The 23,699-nt window shown below is 39.1% G+C and overlaps 1 protein-coding gene across 3 annotated transcripts; it reads right to left on the minus strand.

Moving 5' to 3' along the window:
- Window positions 1–237: 237 nt before the first annotated feature.
- On the minus strand, window positions 238–22,960 carry TOPBP1 (DNA topoisomerase II binding protein 1). Of its 3 annotated transcripts, none has more exons than XM_009086184.4 (28): window positions 22,921–22,960; window positions 22,508–22,595; window positions 21,786–21,920; window positions 21,093–21,236; window positions 20,404–20,585; window positions 20,090–20,283; window positions 19,094–19,273; window positions 18,016–18,185; window positions 17,310–17,473; window positions 16,130–16,377; window positions 15,529–15,848; window positions 14,568–14,740; window positions 13,322–13,533; window positions 12,498–12,787; window positions 11,567–11,740; window positions 10,565–10,674; window positions 9,414–9,537; window positions 8,891–9,037; window positions 8,309–8,405; window positions 7,519–7,711; window positions 6,477–6,703; window positions 5,249–5,412; window positions 4,182–4,296; window positions 3,498–3,661; window positions 2,390–2,530; window positions 1,436–1,525; window positions 821–982; window positions 238–477 (listed from the first exon to the last, which is right to left on the minus strand). In XM_009086184.4, exons 2-28 carry the CDS (start codon window positions 22,586–22,588, stop codon window positions 334–336), a joined length of 4,545 nt encoding a protein of 1,514 aa, XP_009084432.3. In that variant the 5' UTR covers window positions 22,589–22,595; window positions 22,921–22,960; the 3' UTR covers window positions 238–333. The 3 variants fall into 3 exon arrangements, with proteins under 3 accessions (XP_009084432.3, XP_018765208.3, XP_050827539.1); XM_018909663.3 differs by lacking the exon at window positions 22,921–22,960 and adding an exon at window positions 22,885–22,918; XM_050971582.1 differs by lacking the exons at window positions 238–477; window positions 821–982; window positions 1,436–1,525; window positions 22,921–22,960 and having other exon boundaries at window positions 2,389–2,526; window positions 3,494–3,661; window positions 22,508–22,878.
- Window positions 22,961–23,699: the final 739 nt, after the last annotated feature.

Consider the following 23,699-nt stretch of genomic DNA (forward strand, 5'->3'; position numbering starts at 1 on the left):
TTGGTACTTTCCCTACATCACACAGATAAAAGATGTGATAAGCATTTTGATAATGATTTCTGAACTATTGTTATACAACTATGTCCACAGACAAAATCACTAGTCTAGTGATGGGATAGTTTGGACATGGTAAAGTATGTTTTAGATGAATTCTTGCCATATTTTTAGGTGCTACTGGTAACCAAAGCAATCTTTCCTAAAAGCATTACTGCAAATTTATTTTAATCTCAGGACAAATTAAAAGTGAAACTCAAAGCTTTTAATTTTTTGGGCAAGAATGAAAAAATATAAATATGAATTTAAAAATGTACAAATTAAAAACAGAGAATATGCTTAGTGTATTCTGGATCTCTTGACTCTGCTCATTTCTCCCAGTGCTTTTCTTTTCTGGGATGATCCAATTCCAAGATCTGAGTTATTCTGAAGGTAAGACTCAACTTCTGGCAAGCAGTAAGACTCCATAGGGGGAGGTGGATCCTTCAGTAAAGAAAGAAAAAAAGAATGGGTCAGCTCAAGAAGAGCAGCTTCTGAGATAAAAGAAACAGCTCATTAGTTGTCTAAAACTGAGACAACAAAACAAACATTACACGCCTACATTTTAAATACGTTTTGCAAGCAGCTCCCTACCCTGCAAGAGATCCTACTGCCAGCACCAGAACAAGTCATGTTAGAGCATAAATTTGAGGCCACAGATCAAAGCCCTCAGCACAGGCACTTTGTGGCAACAATTCCTGGCAAAGGAGGCCCGTGACTGGTAGAGCAGCCATCCCCTGCAGGGGGCTGGGGCAGTGTGGCAGGGGGGAGCCCTGGGTGTGCCCACCTGGATGAGGTAGTCAGCGATGTACTCGGGCTTGAGGCAGTTCACTCCTTGGGCTGCTGCCTCTGCCACGTCCACCCTGGGGTCATCTGGCTTCAGCTTACTGAAGTCAGCAAAGAGGTGAGTTGCTTCTTTAAAGATAGATGCAGAATGGCCAGAGAACACCTACAGACAAAACACAACCCACAAAAGTTTAGTTTTGTTTTTTTCCCCAAGAAAAATGCAGTTCATAACCTTTCATTTCACTCATCAAACTAAGAGAAACCAGTGGGAAATCAAATACCATTTACAGCTGCATTCTGTACCATCACATACCTGTCCAAAAGGGTGATCCTTCCCATCAGAGCAGGGGACAGAAATTCTATCCTCAATTCCCACCAGCAGTACTGACTTGTGTAACCTCAGACAAGCTGCTCTGCCTGACCACTTGCAAAGTGAAGATGACAAAGCTTTTTCCTCCCACCCTTTGACCATGTCTCAGCTACCCTGTGTAAGCAATTTTGTTCATTAAGACCTTTTACTCACATGAAAAATGCCCAACACAGAGTTAAACAGAAAGAAAAAAATAATTGAACAACATATATGCATTTTATTGTTTTTTTTCAAACAACTACATACTTTTGCTCCTCCTGACTGAAGAAGGCGCCTGAATCCTGCTTCCTTGGTTTGATCAACATTCAGGATCACTTTCCAGCCACTGAAAGATCCCTAGATAAATGACAATTCAGTCAAAAGTATGCAGGTACTGAAAAAGTACAAAGATTTAATGGGTCTTCAGATGAAGACTTTCAATTACCCAGTTTTGCCTTGAAGTATGCATGCCAGAAAAAAAATCCACAGAACATACAGCTACCAGCCCCCTCTAAGGGAAGACCTTTGCAGAGAGTATGCTTTCCAAAACACCAGACACCACGAAAAATTTGTCTTAAAAAACCACCTTGGAAACATCTTCTCCTGTTCCCTCAGGATGCACTTGGTTACAGTAACAGCACAGAGGACCAAGTGGTTGCCTCCTAGGAACACTCAGTGTGGTTTCCACATAGGCAAAGAGCACGGGGGATTTGTTACAAGCATTCCTTTTAAAAACGTTACTGTAAAACACACACCAGATTTTTCCTGATGTAATTGAAACATAATCTTTCAATGAGTCCTCAACTGCCTGATTTGAGAGGAGTTCAAGTCTCGCTTCCAAGAATCTCACTGAAAGACTATGAAACCAGTAACCAGTTCTGGTTTCCTAGCAGAGCTGAGTTAGGTTAGCTCTCCAGTCAGAGATCTGAAGAATAAACATTATCTTCCTGGCTGAGGGACATTTACATACCTAAGTAGCCACATTCCAGCCTTGCAAAACATGAACAGTGGTTCAGAGGAGACTAAGATTTTTAATATATCATCACAAAAACTTTTTTAAAAAACAAAATTACTTAACTAGAATGTATCAAGCTAAGACATTTTGTTCTTGACAACAAGACAGAACCTTCCTCTGACAGTGAAGTTTTTAAGTTTCTGGGTGACAACCCCTGTCCTGTCCATCCACACTGTACAGCTTACATTACTGGAGTATCTATATACCTCAACAACACCCGTTTCTTGCTTCCCTTTATGAATTTTTTTCCTCCACCTCATGGCTGCCAGTGCTAGTTTCTTCTGGTTTACATTGATTCCAGACAAAACATTAAGTATGGAGTTACTTCCCCACTCATAGTCTTCTTCCTGAAACAATCATAAGCTTGAATTACAAAGCAGTCCTGCCAACTTTATCAGCAGAAAAATAGATTTTAAAAACCCACACCAAATAGAAAATACAAAACCCTGAAACAAATCTCATCTCACTCTAGCTATATCTATCTATCTATCTATCTATATATATATAGATATATAGATATATATATATAGAGATATATATCTATATATAGATATAGATATATATGGATTTTACCAAGCCAAAACAGTTCTAGGTAGAATTCAAGATATGGCTCTGAATTGCACGTGTTTATCTAAATTAACTCATGTTTTCTGTGACATCAAGTCTTGCACACAATCTGATTCCTCTTGCAGTTACATCTACAAGAGACTTCAACAGCAGGACAAAGCATCTCACTACACTGGATACCACTAATTATATTTCTGCAGTATCTTCCAAAACATTAAAAGTTAGTTGTAATACATAAGGATATGAATCAGCTTACAGGCATTACTTTAAAGTTAGCCTGGTCAATGTAAAAGAACTGTCTGACCCAGGAGAAGTGCAAAATTAACAGTAAGGAAGGCATCAGAAGAGGTAGATTTCAAAAATATTTACATACGTGGTTATAAAATCAAATTATTTTAAAAAAATGTTCATTTATTGAAAGAATCAAGATTTTATTCCTGGTTTAACAAGAGCCATGTAAAAATTTAGCTGATAACAGTGAGAATTTACCAAAAGATATTCAAAGACTTAATTTTAAGAAACAATGTAGGTATTTAATTTATCTTCTATTAGGAGTTTAGTGCAGGGCTAGTTTTCAGACAAAGCCGGCTGAAAACCTCTCAGATTTTGGATTCCCTAAAACTTGCACGGCTTGGGCACCCTAAATTAGCAATTGGTTTTGTGAAGTTGTCTTTCCCTAGTAGAGCAAAACAAAAAAAAATGCAAAGAAGTAAAACACCCTCATGTCCTAGTGCTAGGGTGACATGCCTGAACAAAGCAGCCAGCTCCTCGACACGCCTCCAGGTAGGAACGATGAAGCACCCACTTTCCAGCTGCCATCGAAGCCAAGAATTTCTCATTCCGAAGAGGATGTCCCACAACAATGTGTGTGCAGCTCGGATCAAAGTACTGTTTCTCAAGTACTATTCCACCTTGAATTGAGGAATGAATTTTTTGCATTCAAATTATTTAAGCGTCATGCTGCACACAGAAAGGATCAACTCTAAGTGAGAATTATTTGAATTCAGACAAAAATTCAGCTCAAATTTACATGGAGAGTATTGTCATTGAAATGACATGGGCAGAAGCTGCTAGGGAGGGAGAAGCAGCCAGGAAAGAGTGGCTCTAAAATGCCACAGCAACACAGACAGGAATTCACCAGAAGAGAGCCCATCCTGGGCACTCCCAACCCTAAAGAATGAGGCTGTTGTAAAAACAGCTAAAAGAAAACTATCAGAAGACAAAACCATTGCTGTTTTATGGCAAAGCTGATCACTCACATAATAATAACACTATATTCAAAGAATTGCTCACAAGCACAGAAAGCCATAAATTTCAGACCTCAAATCTGATGAGCCACTAACAGAAGCCCTTTCTTCTCCCCAACAAGCCACAGCTGAGCAGACGCATACAGACACATACTATTCTTAGCATTTCACAAATATTTGGTACCTAATTTCTCAATCAGATGGCAGTAATCAATTCTTTCTTGAGGATTAAGAGAAGACAGTTGAAATTTACGGAGTTTTTCTGTTTCTTCATCAGCCTTCTCATGTTCAGTAACCACCTAGAAATACGGTAACAGATTTTGAAAATATGACAGAACGATAGGGTTGACAGCTGACTATTTCTCTGCCAAATATTCTGGCTTATTTATATATTAAGTTTTCTTTTAGCTGGGAAAAGCAGAACCAAACCTGTCAGTCACTTGAAAAAAAGCTTGGATCTTATCATATTATCCTTAGGCTCCTGCTTGAACATCCTCTTGGTTCCCCCTTCCTTCAGGACACAGCTGAACTAATCTGTCATAACAATTAATCCTTCATTCACATCCATGGAATGCCAGGTTGAACACATGAAGAAATCAGCACTGATCTATCATACTGCCTTATTCATTCACTTTCTGTCAGGTCAGAATACTATATTTTTTGAGGGTCTTTCCACTAAGATGACACGCTGTGCCTCTGAAGACACACAGCTGCTGAAACTTTGAGCATCAAGTGACACACTGCAGGTGAGACTATAAGCTCATTTTTCTTTCCCTTTCCAAGTTCAAAATAAAATAGAATTTTAAACCAGGTTTTGGCAGAAAAATAATTTTCCATTTGTACCTAAACATAAAATTCCAGATACAACCAAAGAAACAAAGGCCTAAATTTTTTTTTTGTCATCCTAACATGGCTGGAGGAGCTCCAAGTAGCACACAGAGTAATTCTTCACTCCAAAGCCTGCCTTAGCATCCCAGCACTAACTAATGGGACAAAAAGCTTCATTTGTCTGAACAAACAAGATTCATTTTTTTGAGCAATTATTATTTGTTAAAAATCTCAAAGGAAGGGGGAATAATGAAAATAATAGGAAAAAAGAGAACAGAATAGAACTGTAAAAAAATAATACAAGTCAAGATTTTAAATTCAGATCTGCACATTTTATATTTATCATCAAATTCAAAATTTATTTAAGTATAACTGCATCTCTCAGAACACAAATTGTCATAAATGTTTTTCCATTTGACAAACCTTTTCTTTGGGCTCTGGTGCCACAGGAGGGTTAGCCAAGGGGAAAGCAATGCTGGGTGCCTGTGGAGTAGGGATCAAGTTATCCTTAACTGGCGTTTCGGGATCTCTACATATGGGATTCTTCAGCCTTTCAATCCCATCTCCATGCCCAGCCTCAGGAACAGCTGTGAAGGTAAAGTAGTGTTGCATTACCTGCCTTTGGCAGAATATAATTATGTATCAAGTAAAAGATATAATAAGAATAAAAAGTCCCCACAATTGCTGCTACAACATGTAGTTATATTTCACCTGCCTTTCATAAAGATGCTCTTCCTTATACCATAAACTACAATACAGCAATATTGCAATCATGTCCCTGAATGCCTTGCTTTTAAAAAAACACCTGAAAACCTCAAATGATGTGATTTTTTTGGCTAAACTGCACTGATTTGGTTGAAACAAAAACCAGTTGAATGGAATTATCTAATTTTCTTCAACCTCCTCTAGGACAAAGTCAGTTTTCAGGAAGGCTACTGCCACAGAAACTCTGCAAGGAGACTGAGGGAAGGAGTTGGTGGCAGCAGGGAGAGAGAAATAAAGGATTCTGCTATCTCAGAACAGAAAGAAAGCAAAACAATGAAAAAACACCTGGTTTTGGCAGAAAAGGTATGCTGCTTCCTTAATCCTAGCAACAGACTTTAGACTTCAAGAACAAGGAACATAATAAAGTATCTACCAAATCCTGACCCAAGCATGTCCATCAGCAACTTGACACATCTTGGTTTTTTGGTTCTGTGAGTTAACCTTGTACCCCAATTTTTCACCTATAAATATTTCCACTACAATGGAAAAGATTTTGCTCATGGTATTCCCATTAGAATTCCACTAAACTTACCTGAGGGGTAACCTGGAAACCAGCTGTGGTTCAAAAAAACAAAGAAATGAAAACAACTTGGAAAATTTTAGGAAGTCTTTCAAGCTCTTGGTGTTTTTCTGGAGCCACAGCAGTCTATTTTTAGACAAGCACTGCCTTGGTATTTGACCACAAATGAATGGGAAAGCTTCTCTTTAAAAAACAGCAACACATAATGGAGCTCAAAGATGTGAAATTGTATTTTTGGCCTTTGAGAAATGCCAAGCATGCTCACTTTTTTTGTAAGTGGAACTCAAATACTACTGTATTTTAGAAGTCCCAAAGACCAAATGGATGCTGTTGCATAGAAAAAGGATATTGCACTTGTAACTTTACCTATACCAGCCATCTCCGTGTCAGGTACAGATCCATTGAGGGCACACTCATCCGCATTCTTATTGGTATTACTCTGACCTTGCTCAAGGTACTGAGAGGGACTATTAGGCCACTGAAGGTTGCTGACAAGTCTTGCTCTTTCTTCCCTTGCAGTAGGATCATCCCAAATGATCTGCTCGCTCTGGGATGGCTCTGTATTTATATCTGCCAGTGCCTGGCGGGACTGCCTAAGGGAAAAACCAAGACACCTTACAGACTCATTTTACACAAGACTTTCATTCTAGGAGGCAATGTGTTAATGATCACATCAACTGCAGAACCCAAGTGACCTCATTATTAGAAATTATGGCTGGGACAGGGGAAAATTTCAGTATAGAAGCTATTCTGGCACCTTGGCTTTATGAATCTAAGTATTGGCATGGCTGAAAACGGGCACCCAAAATACCAGTAGATATTTTTTATTATGTTCATATTAATAAGTTATAAAATCAGCGTACCTTACTCTTTATTAAGCCTATTTATTTGCAAATAGGCACCAAGCTAAATGAATTATTTTGCAAGGGTTCCATTACTGTCTTACTGCACATCAGTATTGATGGAGTTCAAATCCTATTCTCCATTTGGAGAGGAAAGAAAAATAAAAGAGAAGAAACATTCACAGAGGTGGTCTGCAGTAATGCCTACTCCTTCTTTATGACTTATGTAAGCATTCATACACACTTTCTTCAAAAGCTATAAGAACACTAAGGAATCTGAAGAGATTCAGATAATAAGATAATAAACCAGTTCAAAACCTGAACATTTAAACCAATCATACGAGTCTGGTTTTTATAAAAAACAAAAGATACCCGCTATGGATTAAGACAATATTCTGACCTTACCTAGCACATCCAGTTAAAGATTCTGAATTGCAGGAGAAGCAACTCAAGCACATCAGTAGAAACAGACAATACATTTGAAAACCCTGGAGACCTATTCAAATCAGTGAATGTCTAAATACATGCAAGGACAAAACAAAATACATTAAAATACAAATCCATACCTTAGAGCTTCCAAGACCCTACTGCGGCCATTCCGCACAGATCGTGCACTATCAGGAGTGGCTGGAGAGCCATCAAAGCTGCTCCTTGAAAGGGATCCTCTTTGCCCTTGTGGTTTCACTAGTGATGTGGCAGACATGAGCTCCTGCAGCTGCTTTTGGAAGTTTTCCCTCATTTCTAGTGCTTGGGTTAAAACTTAAGAGAAGAAACAAAACTCATACTATTACAACTCTTATACTGAAACAAGTGAAAAGTGAACAACCGCTCACTGTCTCAGTGAAAACTGAAATTCCACTCAACCTCTCTCCTCCACCAGAACAAAGACTATACATTAAAAAGAGGAGAAACACTTGGGCAAGAATATCAAGGAAAATTACATATGCCCTAAGTCACCTACTCTTAGACACAAAGAGAAATCTCCATTTGGCTCACTTCTGAACCTCCTCACACAATCTAACTTAAATCCCCAATAACACATTTAATTACATAATATATACTCCAAAACAAAAATCTGTCATATTAAGGATGAACTTTTAAAAACAAAGAAATGGCAATTAGGTATCTTCCAGTGACTGGTCATGATTTTCTGGTGTGCTGCCAAGATCTTTAAAAGAAAGAGGAAAACCCTTTGCTGGCATCCAGCAGCAATAAAAGCTAACTGCACTTGACCAGTATATTAATACGCTACCTAAAGTTTCCAGATCTTAGCATTCCGCACCTGGAACTGCAAAGGAACTCATATTGATAGTTTGATAGTCCATAAATATTCTGAAAACAGTGATCTGCATTTACCTCCTTTGGATTCACTTGCTACAATTTGTTCTCCCCCTACAGTGACTGTTTCCTTTATTTGGTCAGTAGTTACATCATCTTCATCCACTGGAATAATCTAAAACCAAGGAAGACAAGGAGATTTCTGAAACACCAGATTTATTCTTTTCTTTTTAATCATGTATAGCACTTGTATAAATTCTGAAGATCATTAATCTTGCCTGAGAGTAAATTCTAACCTTTCTGCTACTGCAATGACAGTAGAACAGTGAACAGTAGCATGGATGATAACTCCAATTCTGCAGTCTTAATGTGTACTAAAGCAAGTTCACACCTTGGATCTCATTGCCTAAAAGAAAAGATATCTATCTCCAAATCTGGAAAGCAAATGCTAAAATGCCTGAGTTTTTCTCCATCACCCTATAAGAGGAATATTACAAATGCAGAAAAACCTTACAGAACATCTGCAATAGCTACTATTAACGACTAGCTAAACCTGATTCAGGACATTGCTGAATTAGTATCAATGGTTTTATTAGTATTTTAATATAACTACTAACTTAATTCAAATCATGGAACACGCATTGCTATCACACATCATACCTCATTTTCCTCTGCTGGTTTTCCAGTTGAAAGAAAGGAGGTGGAGGAGAGCTTGATGTCTTGTGCTGCACTGATGTCCAGGCTCATTTTGGGATTGTAAGTATGAGGAAAGAGAGATTCAGGAAGCCGTTTACATTCTCGGGCACTCTGTAATAACATCAGTTAATAAGAGAAAGATGAGGAACTGACTGAGATAAAAGAAACTTCACACCTAAATATAAGAAAAGTACAATAAAAACAGTGTCAAAAGAAGTATTTCACACAAGGGGAAAAACGTGGTTGCCATTCTGGGAAAAATGTAGCTGAAGTGTTCAGTGGAATTTATTTTCTCCTTATGGAGAATGGTGTAAACCTACATCAGTGAAAAGAGACCTCTCAGTTTATTATTTCAAAGCAGGATTCAAAACATAGTCCCTATACATGTCTCGAATAAATGCATACAGAAAACCCACTGCCATATTTTGGAGGTTTTAAGCCTCTGTTTCATTTTACTTTTAAACAGGGTACAAAACAAGCTTCCTACCTCTAAAAGCCAATGTTCTGAAACAATATGTATACCCCTTTCTTTAACAGATTTGTACTCCTTATTGTTATCATTCTGTCCGCCCTTATAGATGAAGTGTGTTACTGTTTCATCAAAGCACCATCTGGAAGAGAACAAAATATAACTTGAAGATAGAATTTCTATCAAAAAGTATCATAAATCCAGCTCAAAAATTGTCCCCCTGTTCAAGTTAGAGTAGTTTTGCCTATTTCGTTATGCCTCAATAAACAATGAGCCTGCTTTCTTTGACAGAAAGACAGCATTCAGTTTCATGATAGCACAGCTTCAACATTTTGAAAGCATTCCTGAGGAAGATAAAACTAAATAGGATAAACATATGGAAAGTAGGGGTTTTGCTACATGTTTTGTTTTTATTTAAGCAGAGTTTTAAAACAGATTCTGAAAAGAATGTGTGATCCAGGAAAAGTGCTTTTTCTTTTGTTGTCACATTGAACTGCAAGTGAAATACTGATCCTTGAAGCTCAAAATATTCAAAAATGAGGACTGCTAATTTTTAAACTGATAAAAACAAGTATTTTCTATCTAATCCAAGTATCTTCAGCATTTCTAAGGTACTACCAAACATAAAGCTAACCTCCTTCACACCATGAATAATAACACTTATATAAAAGTCAGTAACAAAACACATTTAGTGGAAGCAGAATTCTGTCTTAAATCAAAAATGTTACTTTGTAGTTTCTCTTAATGATAACCTATTTTTCCTAAGCCTTTCTAAGAACTTTGACTTAGCCATGATTACACTCAAGAATATAACTTGTTTTGAGCCAGAGAGAAACATACACAAATTCACATTAGATTCAAAATGTAAAATATAAAGCAAATGTTAAACCATCCAAAAGCTAAATGTCTTCAAAGGAGAAAAAAAAATATGCAATTCAAGAAGACTTCTGGACAAACAGTTTTTTGAGATGGATTTACAAAGAACACGGGGACTGGGGACGTGGCAGGGAAAAATGGCTTTATTTCACACTACAAGTGGATGACTTGTAATGTTGTTTAGGATGGTGAAATCTTTAGCTGTAGCAAAAGGCATAATAGAATGCAAAGACTCAAAGTTATTAGAATTCATATCAGTGAAAAAGCTCAGAAGCCACTGTATTGGCTGATACCTGTAGTCTGCTCCAAGAGAAGCTGCTACTGCATTCAGCTCCCTTTGCCTCTTGCTAAGTTTTTTACTAACATATATAACAACATCAGCTAGAGGCTTGGGCTCTTCTTCCTGGTCAAGCAGCAGGGATAAAAACAGGAGAGTCATAATTAGAAGGCTTCTATATCAATAAGAAAAGTACTTTAATATTTAGTGAAGCATGGAGTAAATATACAGTGACAACAAAGGGAAGATAAACACACTTCCTCTGTTTTTTAATGCTCTCCTACCCATGCTCAAAACCCAGCATTATTAACATACCAGGCACTAGGAATGCCAAGACAAAGATTCAGCCAGTCTCCCTAGAACATACCCTACTTCCTTTCATCACAGGCTGAACACTGAAATGAAGGCATTATGAAACCTAATGGTACTGAAGTATTGCACTGCAGAGGAGTGAGAGAAGTAAGACTAAGGAGCTACAAAACAAGAAGTAGCAGCCTTCCCTTTCCAGAGGTCATTAGCTTTCTCACTCCTCCAACAGTAAACAGTGCACTAACATGGCAAGCAATACATAAATCCTCTCTTTTCTCCTATACCTTTTTGTTTTCTCTCACTTTTCTTCTCTTATTAAGGATAGGGAGGAAAAGAAGACACATGCATTAATAAAGAACTCCAAACTTTAGTCCAAGACAAAATATCTAACCCCGTTTAGCTGGAACTTGAGAATTTCTTAAGTGTGGTATCTCATTCCAACACTAGAGAGTCTAAATTGGTACATATTTATAAGCCATGTTACTTAGCCACTGCTTAATGTTTGAGACACTAATACAGATAGTAGAAAAAGGTTTTAAAGTTCTTTGCCTTCCATAAGGAAATTCCTCTATCTTACATTCTTTTAACTGTCATTGAAGAACACATAATCATATGAATTTATCACAAATAACAATTCACAAATTCCTTTGTAACTTAAATCATAAAAGATAAACCTATGCTTCAGGAACTAAACCCCCCAATTTCCTACCACTTCTGGCTGTACAGCAGCCAACTGAGGGCTGGCAGTAAGAGCTGCTGCATGACTTGTGCTGCTTGCCAGTGCCAATTTCAAGTTTCTGCCAATGACTTCAGAGAGAGGTGTGCTCAGTCTCCTGGCTCTTTGTTCAGGACCTCTAGGAGTTCCCAGAGCTTCCAGAGCATCCTAAAATAAAAAAAAAAAAAAAAAAAAAGGAGAAATTGCCTTTAATGAACACCTTACAAAATTCTCACTCAAGTGCAAGTTTTACAAATACAGTAGGACTTCATACTCCTAAACCAGGACAGCAAACTACAGTTACCAAGAGCAACTGTAGAATCATTGCACAAAAGCTGTACAAGGCAAACCCAATCTCAGAGCCTGCAGAAGCAAAAGAAGAAGACAACAGTTTATTAATCTCTTTGTTCACTGCCATCGCTGAGAACTGCCTTCAGTGGAAAAGCCAGTGATCAAACCCAGGTACTCTTAACCCCAACCAACTACTTTAATGTCCTTGCACCTTGCTCTAAAGCTACTACATTAAAATGTACCATCAAAGTAGCATTTTATCAGAAAATGCAAACACTTGTTTACAAATATGTGGAGCAATTCCAAGGTGCCTTGTCACATTGAGAGTCTCTAGAGGCAAAGAATGCAGACTGGATACTGTCTGAGGGGTAGGATACACAAGCATATGGTGCAATAAGCACAAAGGAGCTTTGCTAAGGACATTACAACACTTACTATTCAATAAATTTAGTCCACAAGCCATTAACTAAACTACATAAATAAATGAGCCATTTTTCCTGGCTTTGTTCAAAAGGGAAAGTCTGTATGTGAACAGCATAAAAATGGGTAAAAGCAAAAGTTTCTGTGATGTTTAAAGTTTATGCACATGTTAAATAGTACTGGCCACACAGACTAAAAAGTTGGCAAAAATCACCTTTACATCAAAAGAAGGCTTGAAGATCTTGTCTTCTGAAAGAAACTTTGATGGTGTGTCAAGATTTAAAGATGGTTCTTTCTGAAGTGGTCCCCCTTGTGTAACAGGAGTTGTCTTCCCAGTATGATGAGAGATTACAGCTTGGAAAGCTTTACTCTGAAACCTGTTGATATCAAGTGGGGTCACAGGTCCTTTTTTTCCAGCTTCAAGAAGATGAATAGGATCTTCCAAATCAGGATATTTAACAGTTGCTGGTGTCTTGCTAAGCTGAGTAACGAAACTGTCCATATCTTTAAAAGAAACAAAGAAAACATAAGCAAGTAAGCTGGTTTTTCATTTGAACACAGACCCCTTGCACTCTTATTTAACCAGCAACCATGAAGAACTGAAGAGAGGGCATCAAATCATTGCAGACTAACCAGCTGAAGTCCTAAGATGGATCCCTCCTTAATTCCCATGCAAGCTAGAGAGCAGCATACGTGCCGAAAAGGACAAAGTTGAGACACTGAGCTTGAATCCCAACCGGCTCCACGAGATTTGTAGCAAACACACAGTTTCATTTCTGTAATCACAACTCAACAGCATGGTTGCAGGTACAACCTGATCTAATGGAAGGTGTCCTGTCCGTGGCAAGGGGTTGGAACTACATGATTTAATGTCCCTTCAAACTCAAACGAATCTACAATTCTATCTTTATATTTGGAAAAACATCCTTTAGCTCTAATACTTTGAAGGTGTTAGGAAAGAAAAAGAAGACAGGTGTGATGAAATTATCGTGAACAAACAATGACACAATCATACCCCCTAACTTGCTAAGAACCAACCTTCAGCCTCTGCATTTTCAACCAAGAACTTGCTTTCATCTGCCCTCTTTCCTGTCCTTGCAGACTGCAAAAGCCAAGCGACAGTGACTGCTGGCAAATTCCACTTCTTCGCAGCTTCATACTTTGAGCCGTTCGGTTCTCTCACCACAAGATGGGTACTGGCAAACATTCCTTTTTTTGCACTGGCTTTCCGCACAAAGAATTCTTGGACTCTACAATTAGGTTGATAAAACATTCATTTAGTCATAAACAACATTAATCTAGGGCACATTTATACTATTATAAATTGTATTCTCACAACAGAAGAAGAACCAATAGAAGTAGATATTTAAGGCAACCCACTTTGCACTTTACAGCCTAACCTGCAGAAAGGAAAAAAAATCCACAAATACCCCCCAAATAACCCCCAAAAACAACAAAAAATGTTCTACAGTAATGTTTCACATCTACCAGCATTGAAAACAACATTTTTCATACTCCAGCAAGCCTCCAGCAATATCCCATTTTTAAATCCTATGCTGGGCCTAACATTCTTCAGCAAGAAGAATGGAACAGACTTGCTTCCCTTCCAGAGTCAACAAGCATCACCTCCAAATGAACAACAGTTTTCTTTATATTACAGTTTTTCTCTTATCATCTATGACACAATCTTGCAAAAAGATGCCAGGATTAAGAACTTATCAGCAAAGAATTTAGTTTGAACAGGCTACAAACCGGATCAAAAGATACTTCCTGTAAGCTACACTATTTTGCCATGTCATGACTAAACATGCTTTTCCCAAAGTTTTTCAAAGATTTTCGTGAGCTCTAAGCAAATAGGGAACCATTTCTTAGGAGCTGGGATAGTGAATGGGTTCACCATGCTTATGAGGCAGAGCCAGATAGTACTGAAGTGGTCCTTTCCTAGACAACCAAAAAGCAACTTGGAAGGCCACATCTGAAAACCTGACTTTCATTGATCGGTTCACGAGCAGAGTAAAAAGTTGCTGAGACTCAGCTATTGAGAAATAAGAGACTGAACATATTCTGGTAGAAATTAAACTGTGTGAGTACTGACCATATTTCCTTAAAAGAGAACAAAATTAAAGACCTATATAATGATGTCTCATTGCTTCAGCACCAGGTTTTGTAAATGGATGGAATTCAAAAGAGCTTTAACTCCAGTATCTGTACAGAAGAAAGGCAATGCATAATGGCAGCACATTGGCTCTTAAAGAACAAGGAAAAACTGTGACAGGAGAAGTACCTGGCTCCCAGCAGTTCTGCCAGATAAGCAAGGGAGTCTCTCTCTGCACCCATGAACTGGCTAAAAGAAAGAACACAATCTTCCAGAGGGGTAGCTCCTTCCATTAGCAGGACTGGTGTGAAAAGTGGATTGGATCTGAGATCTAATAGGGCCTGCTGCTCCACGCACGTTATCTTCAAGAAGGTGGAAGACATAAAAATGTCAATCGAGCCAAATAGTAACAAAGCCAACAAGATTTCAGCAATTCAACAATAGCATTTATGGACTCAACAATGAACAATCATGCTTCCATCACACCTGAGACAAATTATTTCCCACTGGATCAGACAAACTCTTTTTTAGACCATGTCTATTTTGTCAAGGCTGACATATTGAAGCATTATTAAGAACTTTTCAGTTATTAAAGTTCCAACTCTGCAGGTTCCCATAAAACTGGAGGTTTTCAGTTCAGTACATGATCTGAGGGTCTGTATAGATTTACTTCACAGGAAGTTACCTTATATGAAAACTGCTAACAGCAGGTAGCCTGTATCATGGGCCTGCTCTTGCCAAATATGGTTAGTATTCGTTAATTTTTAAGCTACAAAGACTTACTCTTCTGCCACAAATTAAAGAAAAAACACCCTACAAAAAGCATGAAACAAACAAATATATCAAATTCATTTTTAGTCAGCTAGCTCCTTCTACAGTTCATTTAGACAGAATGCTGTCAGACCTCATATAAGCCTGGGTCATGACAATGCAGTCCTATTTAACAGTCCTGTGGAAAATAAAGTGAAATAGAAAAGACACCCGACAGATGCAGAGGCTTTAATGAAGGCTTTTGTTTAGCACATTTCAAATGAAATGAGGCTGATATCTCATCTTTATATTTAAGCCATTAATAACTGCATTCTGAAAAGACAAATTTCTAATAGAGATAACTGTTTATTTGGGAACTGAAAAAATGTAACTCCCTTACCAGCCAAGTATTTGTAACGACATCACCAACAGTTGCCTTCACAGTGCACCCTAATAAAGGTACCACAGCATAGTCTGCAACGGTTCTGCTTTGCAGTGGCAGAACTTCCCCAGCATTCTCCTTAATAATATCTGCAATGCAGGACTCGTCCTCTTCACCAAAACCCAGAAGAAGAAATCTCTTCCTGAAAAATAAGCCTCCTTCACCCAGGGCAGAAGGCTCTGCCAAAGACCCATTACAGACAGAAGGCTGATTCTCTCCTTGGGCAGTCGAGTTAGTGACATCACTGAAGGTTCTGGATGCTAGTTTTTCAACTTCATCTGAAATGTTAAAGAAAAAGAACCAAGCATAATAATTGTTTGACAAGAACATCAAAGACAACCCAAAACAGTTTCATGAAGAAATTACAGGACTGTGCCATTTTCAGCCAGGTTTTACTTAAAAACTGTTCTATATAGACCTATTTAAATTTGAATTTTGAAACACAAAGTAGAAGTTAACATACTAGATGTGAATGAATTTTTAACAAGGAAATTCTGCAAGCTCAAATGCTAATTATGAGCAGTTAAATTTTCTACAGCATGCTGAGCCTAGAACATACCTAGTGCAGAATAGTTATCTGCATATTGAGAGAGGAAGTCATCTTCAGCAGTTTTCTGGTGCTTTATAATGTTCACAGCATCTTTCTTCAAGAGACTGTTTTTTCGGGGGAAAATTGACTTCATTCCAGGTTGTTCTAAAATTGGATTCTCTAACAGCTGGTAGTTTTGAGGGATATAGTGCTCCACTGGACATAGACAACCTTTACCAAATGACTCCAGCAACCACTTTGCTGTCACTATATGAGGCCTATAAAATAAAATGTTATAGAAACAAGTCACAGCAGGTTTCAGACTGGAAAACACAGTATATACACACACAGACAAAGTCTGTAACTCTAATACTAAGCAAGCTTTGGACCATTTACAACCCTTAAAAGACTTTAATTCTTTCAGTCTGAGAACAGAGCATTTCATAATTATTTTCCATAACATAAATGATATCTGCCACTGCTGCACTGCCAAGTTCTTCCTCCTCAATGCACTAATAAATACACATTAACACCTCTTTTTACCAGTAAGAAAACTTGCTTTTCTACTCGCTTTTCTACCCATGGCTACCCAAAGATGCAGTACTGAAAAGCACATGTGGACAAACTTACTAGCAGTAAGCCTTGTCATTTAAATCAAGAACTACTTAGTAGTTTCAAATCAATATGTGATTTCAAAGAATCATACAATGGTTTGAAAGAAAACTTAAAGACCATCTAGTTCCAACCCCCCTGCCATGAGCAGGGGACATCTTCGACTAGACTAGGTTGCTCCAACCTGGCCTTGGACACTTAAAAGGGACAGGGCACCACAGCTTCTCTGAGCAACCAGAGAAGCTTCACCACCTTCACAGTAAAGAATTTCTTTCTAATGTCTAAACTAAACCTCCCCTCTTTCAGTTTAAGGCTAGTCCTCTCCGTCCTGTCTCTATATGTCCTTGCCAAAAGTTCCTCTCCACCTTCCTTGTAGGCTCCCTTTAGGTACTGGAAAACCACCACAATTAAGTCACCCCAAATCCTTCTCAAACGAATCCTCTCAGCTTATCTTCACAGGAGAGCTGCTCCATTCCTCTGACCATCTTGGTGGCCCTCCCCTGAACTCACTCCAACAGTTTGATGTATTTTCTGTGCTGGGGACTCCAGAGGTGGAAAAGAGGTGTAACTAGACCTTAAGCAATATAGTTATCACAACCTGTGAGCCGTCTTGTCCAAAAAGTGTTTCAGCTCATCATTATTTTCCCCCACAATGACATGAGTAACATCTTCATTAAGTTGATTAAATCGAACGCCACCACCGCAATTAATAAGCCTTCTCATCTTGTCCAACTTCCTGCCACTGAAGCCACAGAGATAGATCTACAAAGAGAACAGAGCAACAAATAAAGCCTTAAAAATGTTAAAAAAAAAAAAAACAAAACAAGAAAAAATAAAGTAGAATGTTTTGGTATAATTTGTTTCAACTGCTGCAGAACACAGAAAGCAGTGCTGCAGCTTCTGAGAAGCAGCAAAAGAAGTTAAGCATTTATAAAGATTAATTTAGCTTTGCAAATTAATCTAGCAAAGCATCAATGTTTACTAATGGAATGAACCCCTGAAATTGCATAAACAAAAGAAAACCCAAATATATCCACACATAATTCTAGAACCCATTCACTCTAATGTTTAAATACAAATGCCTAAAAATATAAATTTTTATATTTTCACTACATTTTTAATATAATTATAGTCATAAACAGGTAGACACACACACACACACAAGCACACGGACACAAAATAAATCTGGTATTTGTGGCTGACCATGGAAACAATTTACTCAAGCAGAAAAAGCTGGTGCTTCAACATAGTTGCTTTTGCACTGTTAAAAGTGAACATTTCAAAGTATAAATTGTTAAACATACTCGACACCCATCTAACAAATCTTCAGCGGCTTGAAAAGAACTTATGTCCAGGTTTTCCAGCTCATCAGAAACAGGATCCAGTCTGCTGCTCATAGCTGAACTACATGCAGTTTCATTAACAACACTCAAACTGATACTGGAAATGTGGCTGACATCCGAAAAGGCGTGATCTTTAAATAAAAATAAAATTTAAAAAGGAGACATTAGTTTTGGCTCAGCTCTCTCTGCTGCTTCACTAAAGAAAATACAGATTTACCACTTATGGTTTTGTGGTGCTATAAGGAAATGTAAAGTTTGAAGAATGAAAAATACTAGGTAAGTAAAATCTTTGCTAAACCAAGGGGTTTCTTTACACACAGACTGATCTTACCAGAAAGAGTGCTGATACATCTTCTGTCTATTTCCTAAAGGATGGCACCTATGACACAGCAGCCAATGAGACTTGTTTTCAAAGTTGTTATTCCAGTTTTGTGAACACCCAGTAGAAATACTTTTTAAATTAAACAGGACTCTTTATTTTTGAGAAATCAACTCTAATTTAGGAGGAGTCAGCATCACATGGATGCATATTAAAACTGGCTGTATCTTTTAGGCTACCATGTGTGCTTACAAAATACTTTTAACTGTCCTTCTGTTATTAGTATGGAATAAATAAAAGGAAGTGTATAAAGAAAAATTAAATAGAAGAAAATTAATAAAAACTTATTTGTTTCCCCCCAGAAGTAAGACTGCAGTAATACTAAAACAAATGTTTATGAGTTTAAACTTAAACTTAAGAACAATTGTGCTTTTGTAGGACTTACAGATTTACACCACTGGTTCTCAAGAAGACAATCATACATCTAATTCAAGTTTACTTTTTTATCAATCATCCACACATTTCAAGTCTACGCATGTTGGAATATTCCATCTGCATAAAAGCAATCTGTTACGTTTTAAGCTTAAACTGGATCTAGAACCCAAACTATCAAATGACTATTTATAAAAGCAAGCACCTTACTCATCTCAAACAAGTTCTTCCTCCTTAAAACAAATGTTTCCTACTTAACTGAAACACATTTCAAAATATCTTACTTACTAGGAGGCTTGCTGGTGTCATTTGTAGGTGTTGATGTATTGGGTGCATCACTCAGTTTTGATCCAGCCTCTATTTTATACATCGACTCATCCTGACAGAAGCCTTTCTTGATGCTGTCAGAAAACCAGTGCACAGACACACAGTGCACATTCCACTTTTTGGCACATTCATACTTCTGACCTTCCAGATGAAAATAAAATTTAAAAAAAAATAGTCACAATCATTAAAAGATTAAAGCATCAAAGAGTGATTGCAGAAAGATGGCTGGACATGAATAAAATTTAGAAATTTAAATAACTAATTTTAATGGACAAATTATGTTATACTAGACTGCTGATAAGCTGCTTATGTTGTAATTAAAGTTAGAGTAGAAAAATCTCATTAATAGCTAACCCAGGATATGACAAGACATTAAAGAAACAAAAAGGGGAAAAAGGCTTTAAAGCTTTCAAGCACACAAAAGAAAAGGGGAAAAAGTCCCAGCATAGTTCATTGTAGGCAATGAGAGGGAAATCAAGGCAAAAAAGAAAACCCTTCCCTTCTTCTCACAATAAAACTAAAATACTTTCATCTTCCCAAGAGAAAGGAAAAGGAGCTTTCATTTTACCTTAGTAGGGAATTTGGAAGGCACAAAGAATAACCAGTTAAAAAAACATCAGGCCACAATCCAATTTCAACCACAGTACAAATTAAGTCCTATCCTGGTCTCCCCAAAATTTTTTTCTTTTCTTTATCCCCTCTAGGATTCTCCCGTTTCCTTTCTTTAAATACCATCTATATCTCTCTGGCTATTTTTCCTCTTTTGTTTTCTTTCTCGTGTCTTTACAGCAAAGCAAAGGTTCCCTGTGTAACTCTTTCCATCAACAGTGATTCCCTAGAGAGAAGCAGTAAGAGCAACACTGAAGCAGACAGAGGCAGTTCAAGCTCCTCTGCTTACACACCTTCATACTACTTCAACTCCAGAAGTGAAAACAGCATTTATTATGTCAGTTTTACCTTTTGGCTCTTGCACTATGAGGTGAGTGCATTCATTCATCTTGAGCTGCCCCGTGTACTGCCCACCATGCTCAGCAGTGAGGCGCTGCACTTCTTTCCTATCGGAGCTGCTTAAGCCAGTGACACAAATGGTGCAGCCAAGGAACACAGGACAGGCATAGTCTTCCATGTTAACATCAGTGTACCTCATCATGCTACAGGAATTAAAGAGAGAAAGAAATTATTTCGCAAGTAAAATCAGCTAGGAAAAGAAATTAGCCTGTACATAAGAATTACTATTACCCAAAACAAAATCAGTTTTGTTTTTTTCATACCCTTGCTGAGACTTATCCCACAATGTCTTAACCCAAGAGGGAAGCAAAATGGGTTTCTTCAGGGAAGCAGCTACCAGGTATTTCTTGCTGCCAACTTCTCCAGCTATAAGATGAGTTACTGACACATTGAGATCTCTGTATACACATCCACCCATCATTTGTACATATTTATGAACTTCTTCCTGGATGAGGAAAAAAAAAATAGAGAAAATCATCAGGGGAAAAAAAGAACCTATGTGACAGTCATGTTCACCTTACACCAAAAACATGGATTTTAATTGCCCATTATTTCTCCTAAAGACTGTTCAAAAAAATACTAGCTAGATATATATGGAAATCATAAAAATGTAACTGTCATTTCCACTATATTTACAATTACGATAAGCTGAACATAATACATACCCTAAATAAAAACCTGACACACTGTATGAGCAAAATTTTGCAGAGGGTTGATATTTTAGGCAGTATTAGAAAAAATGTATCAGAATAAAGCAAATATATATAATATACCTCATATTTGAGGTGTATTAATATGTGAATAAACTGCACATAGTTTACAAGCTCCAGAAGACTTGATGGATCTAGACACAATGAGACACATATGCTCTGACTGCTGCCTTACTAATGAACCATACAAAGCAAATATTAATAATAACCAGCTGAACAACCAATCCTTGGGAAGGCCTTACCCTCACGTCCTTCTCCAGGCTGGTACAGGACACTGTGACATCAGCCATGGTCATGTTGTACACGGGATGCTCAGCTCTTGGGACACACCGCTGTGACTGCATGCAGTACAGAACTACCTGTGGTCCAACAATCCTACAGCCAAGCTGCAATAAAATAACAGGAAAAGCACAAATAAAATAAGCACAGGGTACATTGGAATCAGGAAGGTTTTCCGAGTCCCTGAATTCAAAAGGTGACAGGGCTCTTGGTCTGTCCTCCGCCTTCTCCTCTAGCACCTCCAAGTAGCTGACAGTTTTGTTTTTTCTTTCAGTTCTGGATTTGCTGTACAATCCTTGTAGATTTTTTGGCCTCAGTAAAGGCAGCTGATGCTATGGCTATGGACAAAAAAGATCCAGCTAGCTTATCTTTGTCCACTAGACAATTTCTTGCAGATCAAACCAAATCATGTTTATCAGGAGATAAATAGTGTAAGACCCAGCTCAGGGTCTCCAGCAGAATTAGAACTGACCATACCGTTTACTTTTCCAAATGTCTGAAAATAATCATTATGCTTTGCTTCATCCTGTCTCCTAAACACAGGATGAAGCTCACACTGCTACACTCAGTGCAGGAGAGAACATGCAGAATGTTAAGTATGGAGTGCTTTTAAAAAGGAAAGAACAGAACACAACGTAAGTTGCTGGGTGGCATACCTTCTTGAGATGACTGAAAGCCATGCTGCTGAAAGGATCACAAATGTAAAGTGATTTATCATTTTCTTTTATATTGAGTACTCTTTCTTCTTCAAAGATCTGAAGATGTTCTTCTGACTGGAATTCTTTTATAGACTGCAAGTAAAGGATGCAAACATCAACATTTATTTAATTAGCAAATAATTAATAAAGAAGCAATCTTGTGCAAACTACACAAGTGCACGTCCTTGAAACAGCCCACAACAAAGCTACCATGCAAACAGGTACTGGCAAAAGAAAGGGCTAAAACATCTCGTGTGTGTCCCCCTCATTCCCTTGAGTCTACAGAATATTCTGACTTAAATATTTGGCACAGAAGCCTACAGGACCTGATCCTGCCATACGGCGCCTGTGGCTCCCACTAACCTCCCAAGGTGTAAAACAATGCACCGTGTCCTTTGAAAGTTTGTGCTTAGATGAGTGACCACCATCCAGGCCTTTCAGGCTACATGTCCCTTCCCTACATGTCACCGGGTTTTGAAATTGAAGCTATTTCATGAGGTTCTCCAACAAAACTATTCTCGTTCAACAAGGTTTATTACACACAAAAACCCCCTGCTATAGAAACAGCTTTATTTGCGGGTGTACACATATAACTTAGCTTATTGGCACATGCAGCTAACTACGACACAGAAATCACATGCCAGTTCACCAAGTTCACCCAGGTGACCAAACCCACTTACCTCAAGAGCTTTAGAAAAATACTCCGAGCTCCCTGGAGACTTTATGAACTTCACAAAAAACGGCTCCTCACTACTTTTCATCCTTCAACTAAGAAGCAAAACCCAGTGAGTACCCTGGCATTCCCGCCGCAGCCCGGAAGCCCTCTCGCCCCCGTCCCTGTCGGGCCACGGGTCCAGCACACGCCGCCTGGCCTCGGCGGCACCGACTTCAAAGGGGCACGGAAGGGCGGGGACTGGCCGGCCACCAACGGAGAGACCCCTTGCCCACCGGAAAGCCCCTTCCCCACCGGAAAGTCCGTTCCCCACGGGGCCTAATGCCCGCACGGAAGGGTCCCTGCTTGGCACCGGGTGCCCGGTACTCCCAGCCCCCGACAGACCCGGCCCCGCCGCAGCCGCTCGGCCCAGCCCCTCACCCGCGCGGGAAAGCGGCGGTGCTGGCACTGCGCAGGCGCGGGGCGGGGTCGACACGGGGGAGGCGGGACCGGGGTGGTGCTGAGGGGGCGGGGCCTCGGCGGATGTGGGCGGGGCGGGAGTGGTGGCTCCGCGTGGCTGCGCGCCCGCGCTCCGCCCGCAGGGGGCGCTGGGAGCGCGCGTGGGAGAGCGGGCGGGGCGAGCGCCTCGCTGAGGGCGGGCAGGGAAAGGAGGGGAGCTCAGGGAATCACCGAGGGAAAACGCGTTGGGAGGGACCTGGAAGAGCATCTAGCCCCAGCCTCCCCTGTCAAGGGCAGGGACACGTCCAACTGAATACCTTCTACCCTATCCTGGCATTGAGCACTGCCAGGGATGGGGCATCCACAACCTCCTTGGGCAAGCTGCTCCTCACTACTGTCACAGGAAAAAAAATTCTTCGCAATATCTAACCTATATTTACCCTCTTTCAATCTGTGTCCATTACTCTCTGTCCTATCACTGCAGTTCCTGACTGTGAGTCCCTCTCTGTCTTCCCTGCAGGCCCCCTTCAGAGACTTGGTATTGGGTTTGCAAGGCCTGGTTTTTGTAGCTGGGGTGGCTGTGAGCAGCCTCTAGAAGCTTCTTCCATGTCCTGCAGAGCCAACCCCTGGCAGATCCAAAGGTGGATTGGGCCAATTAGAAATGGTGATAACGCCCCTGTGGTAATACATAACCAAAAGGTAGTTGCACAATGGTAACTGTGGCCAGAGAAGAGCAGAGTGAGTTGAGTTTTTCATCAACC

The sequence above is a fragment of the Serinus canaria genome, chromosome 2 (genome assembly GCF_022539315.1).
Source record: "Serinus canaria isolate serCan28SL12 chromosome 2, serCan2020, whole genome shotgun sequence".
NCBI lineage: Eukaryota > Metazoa > Chordata > Aves > Passeriformes > Fringillidae > Serinus > Serinus canaria.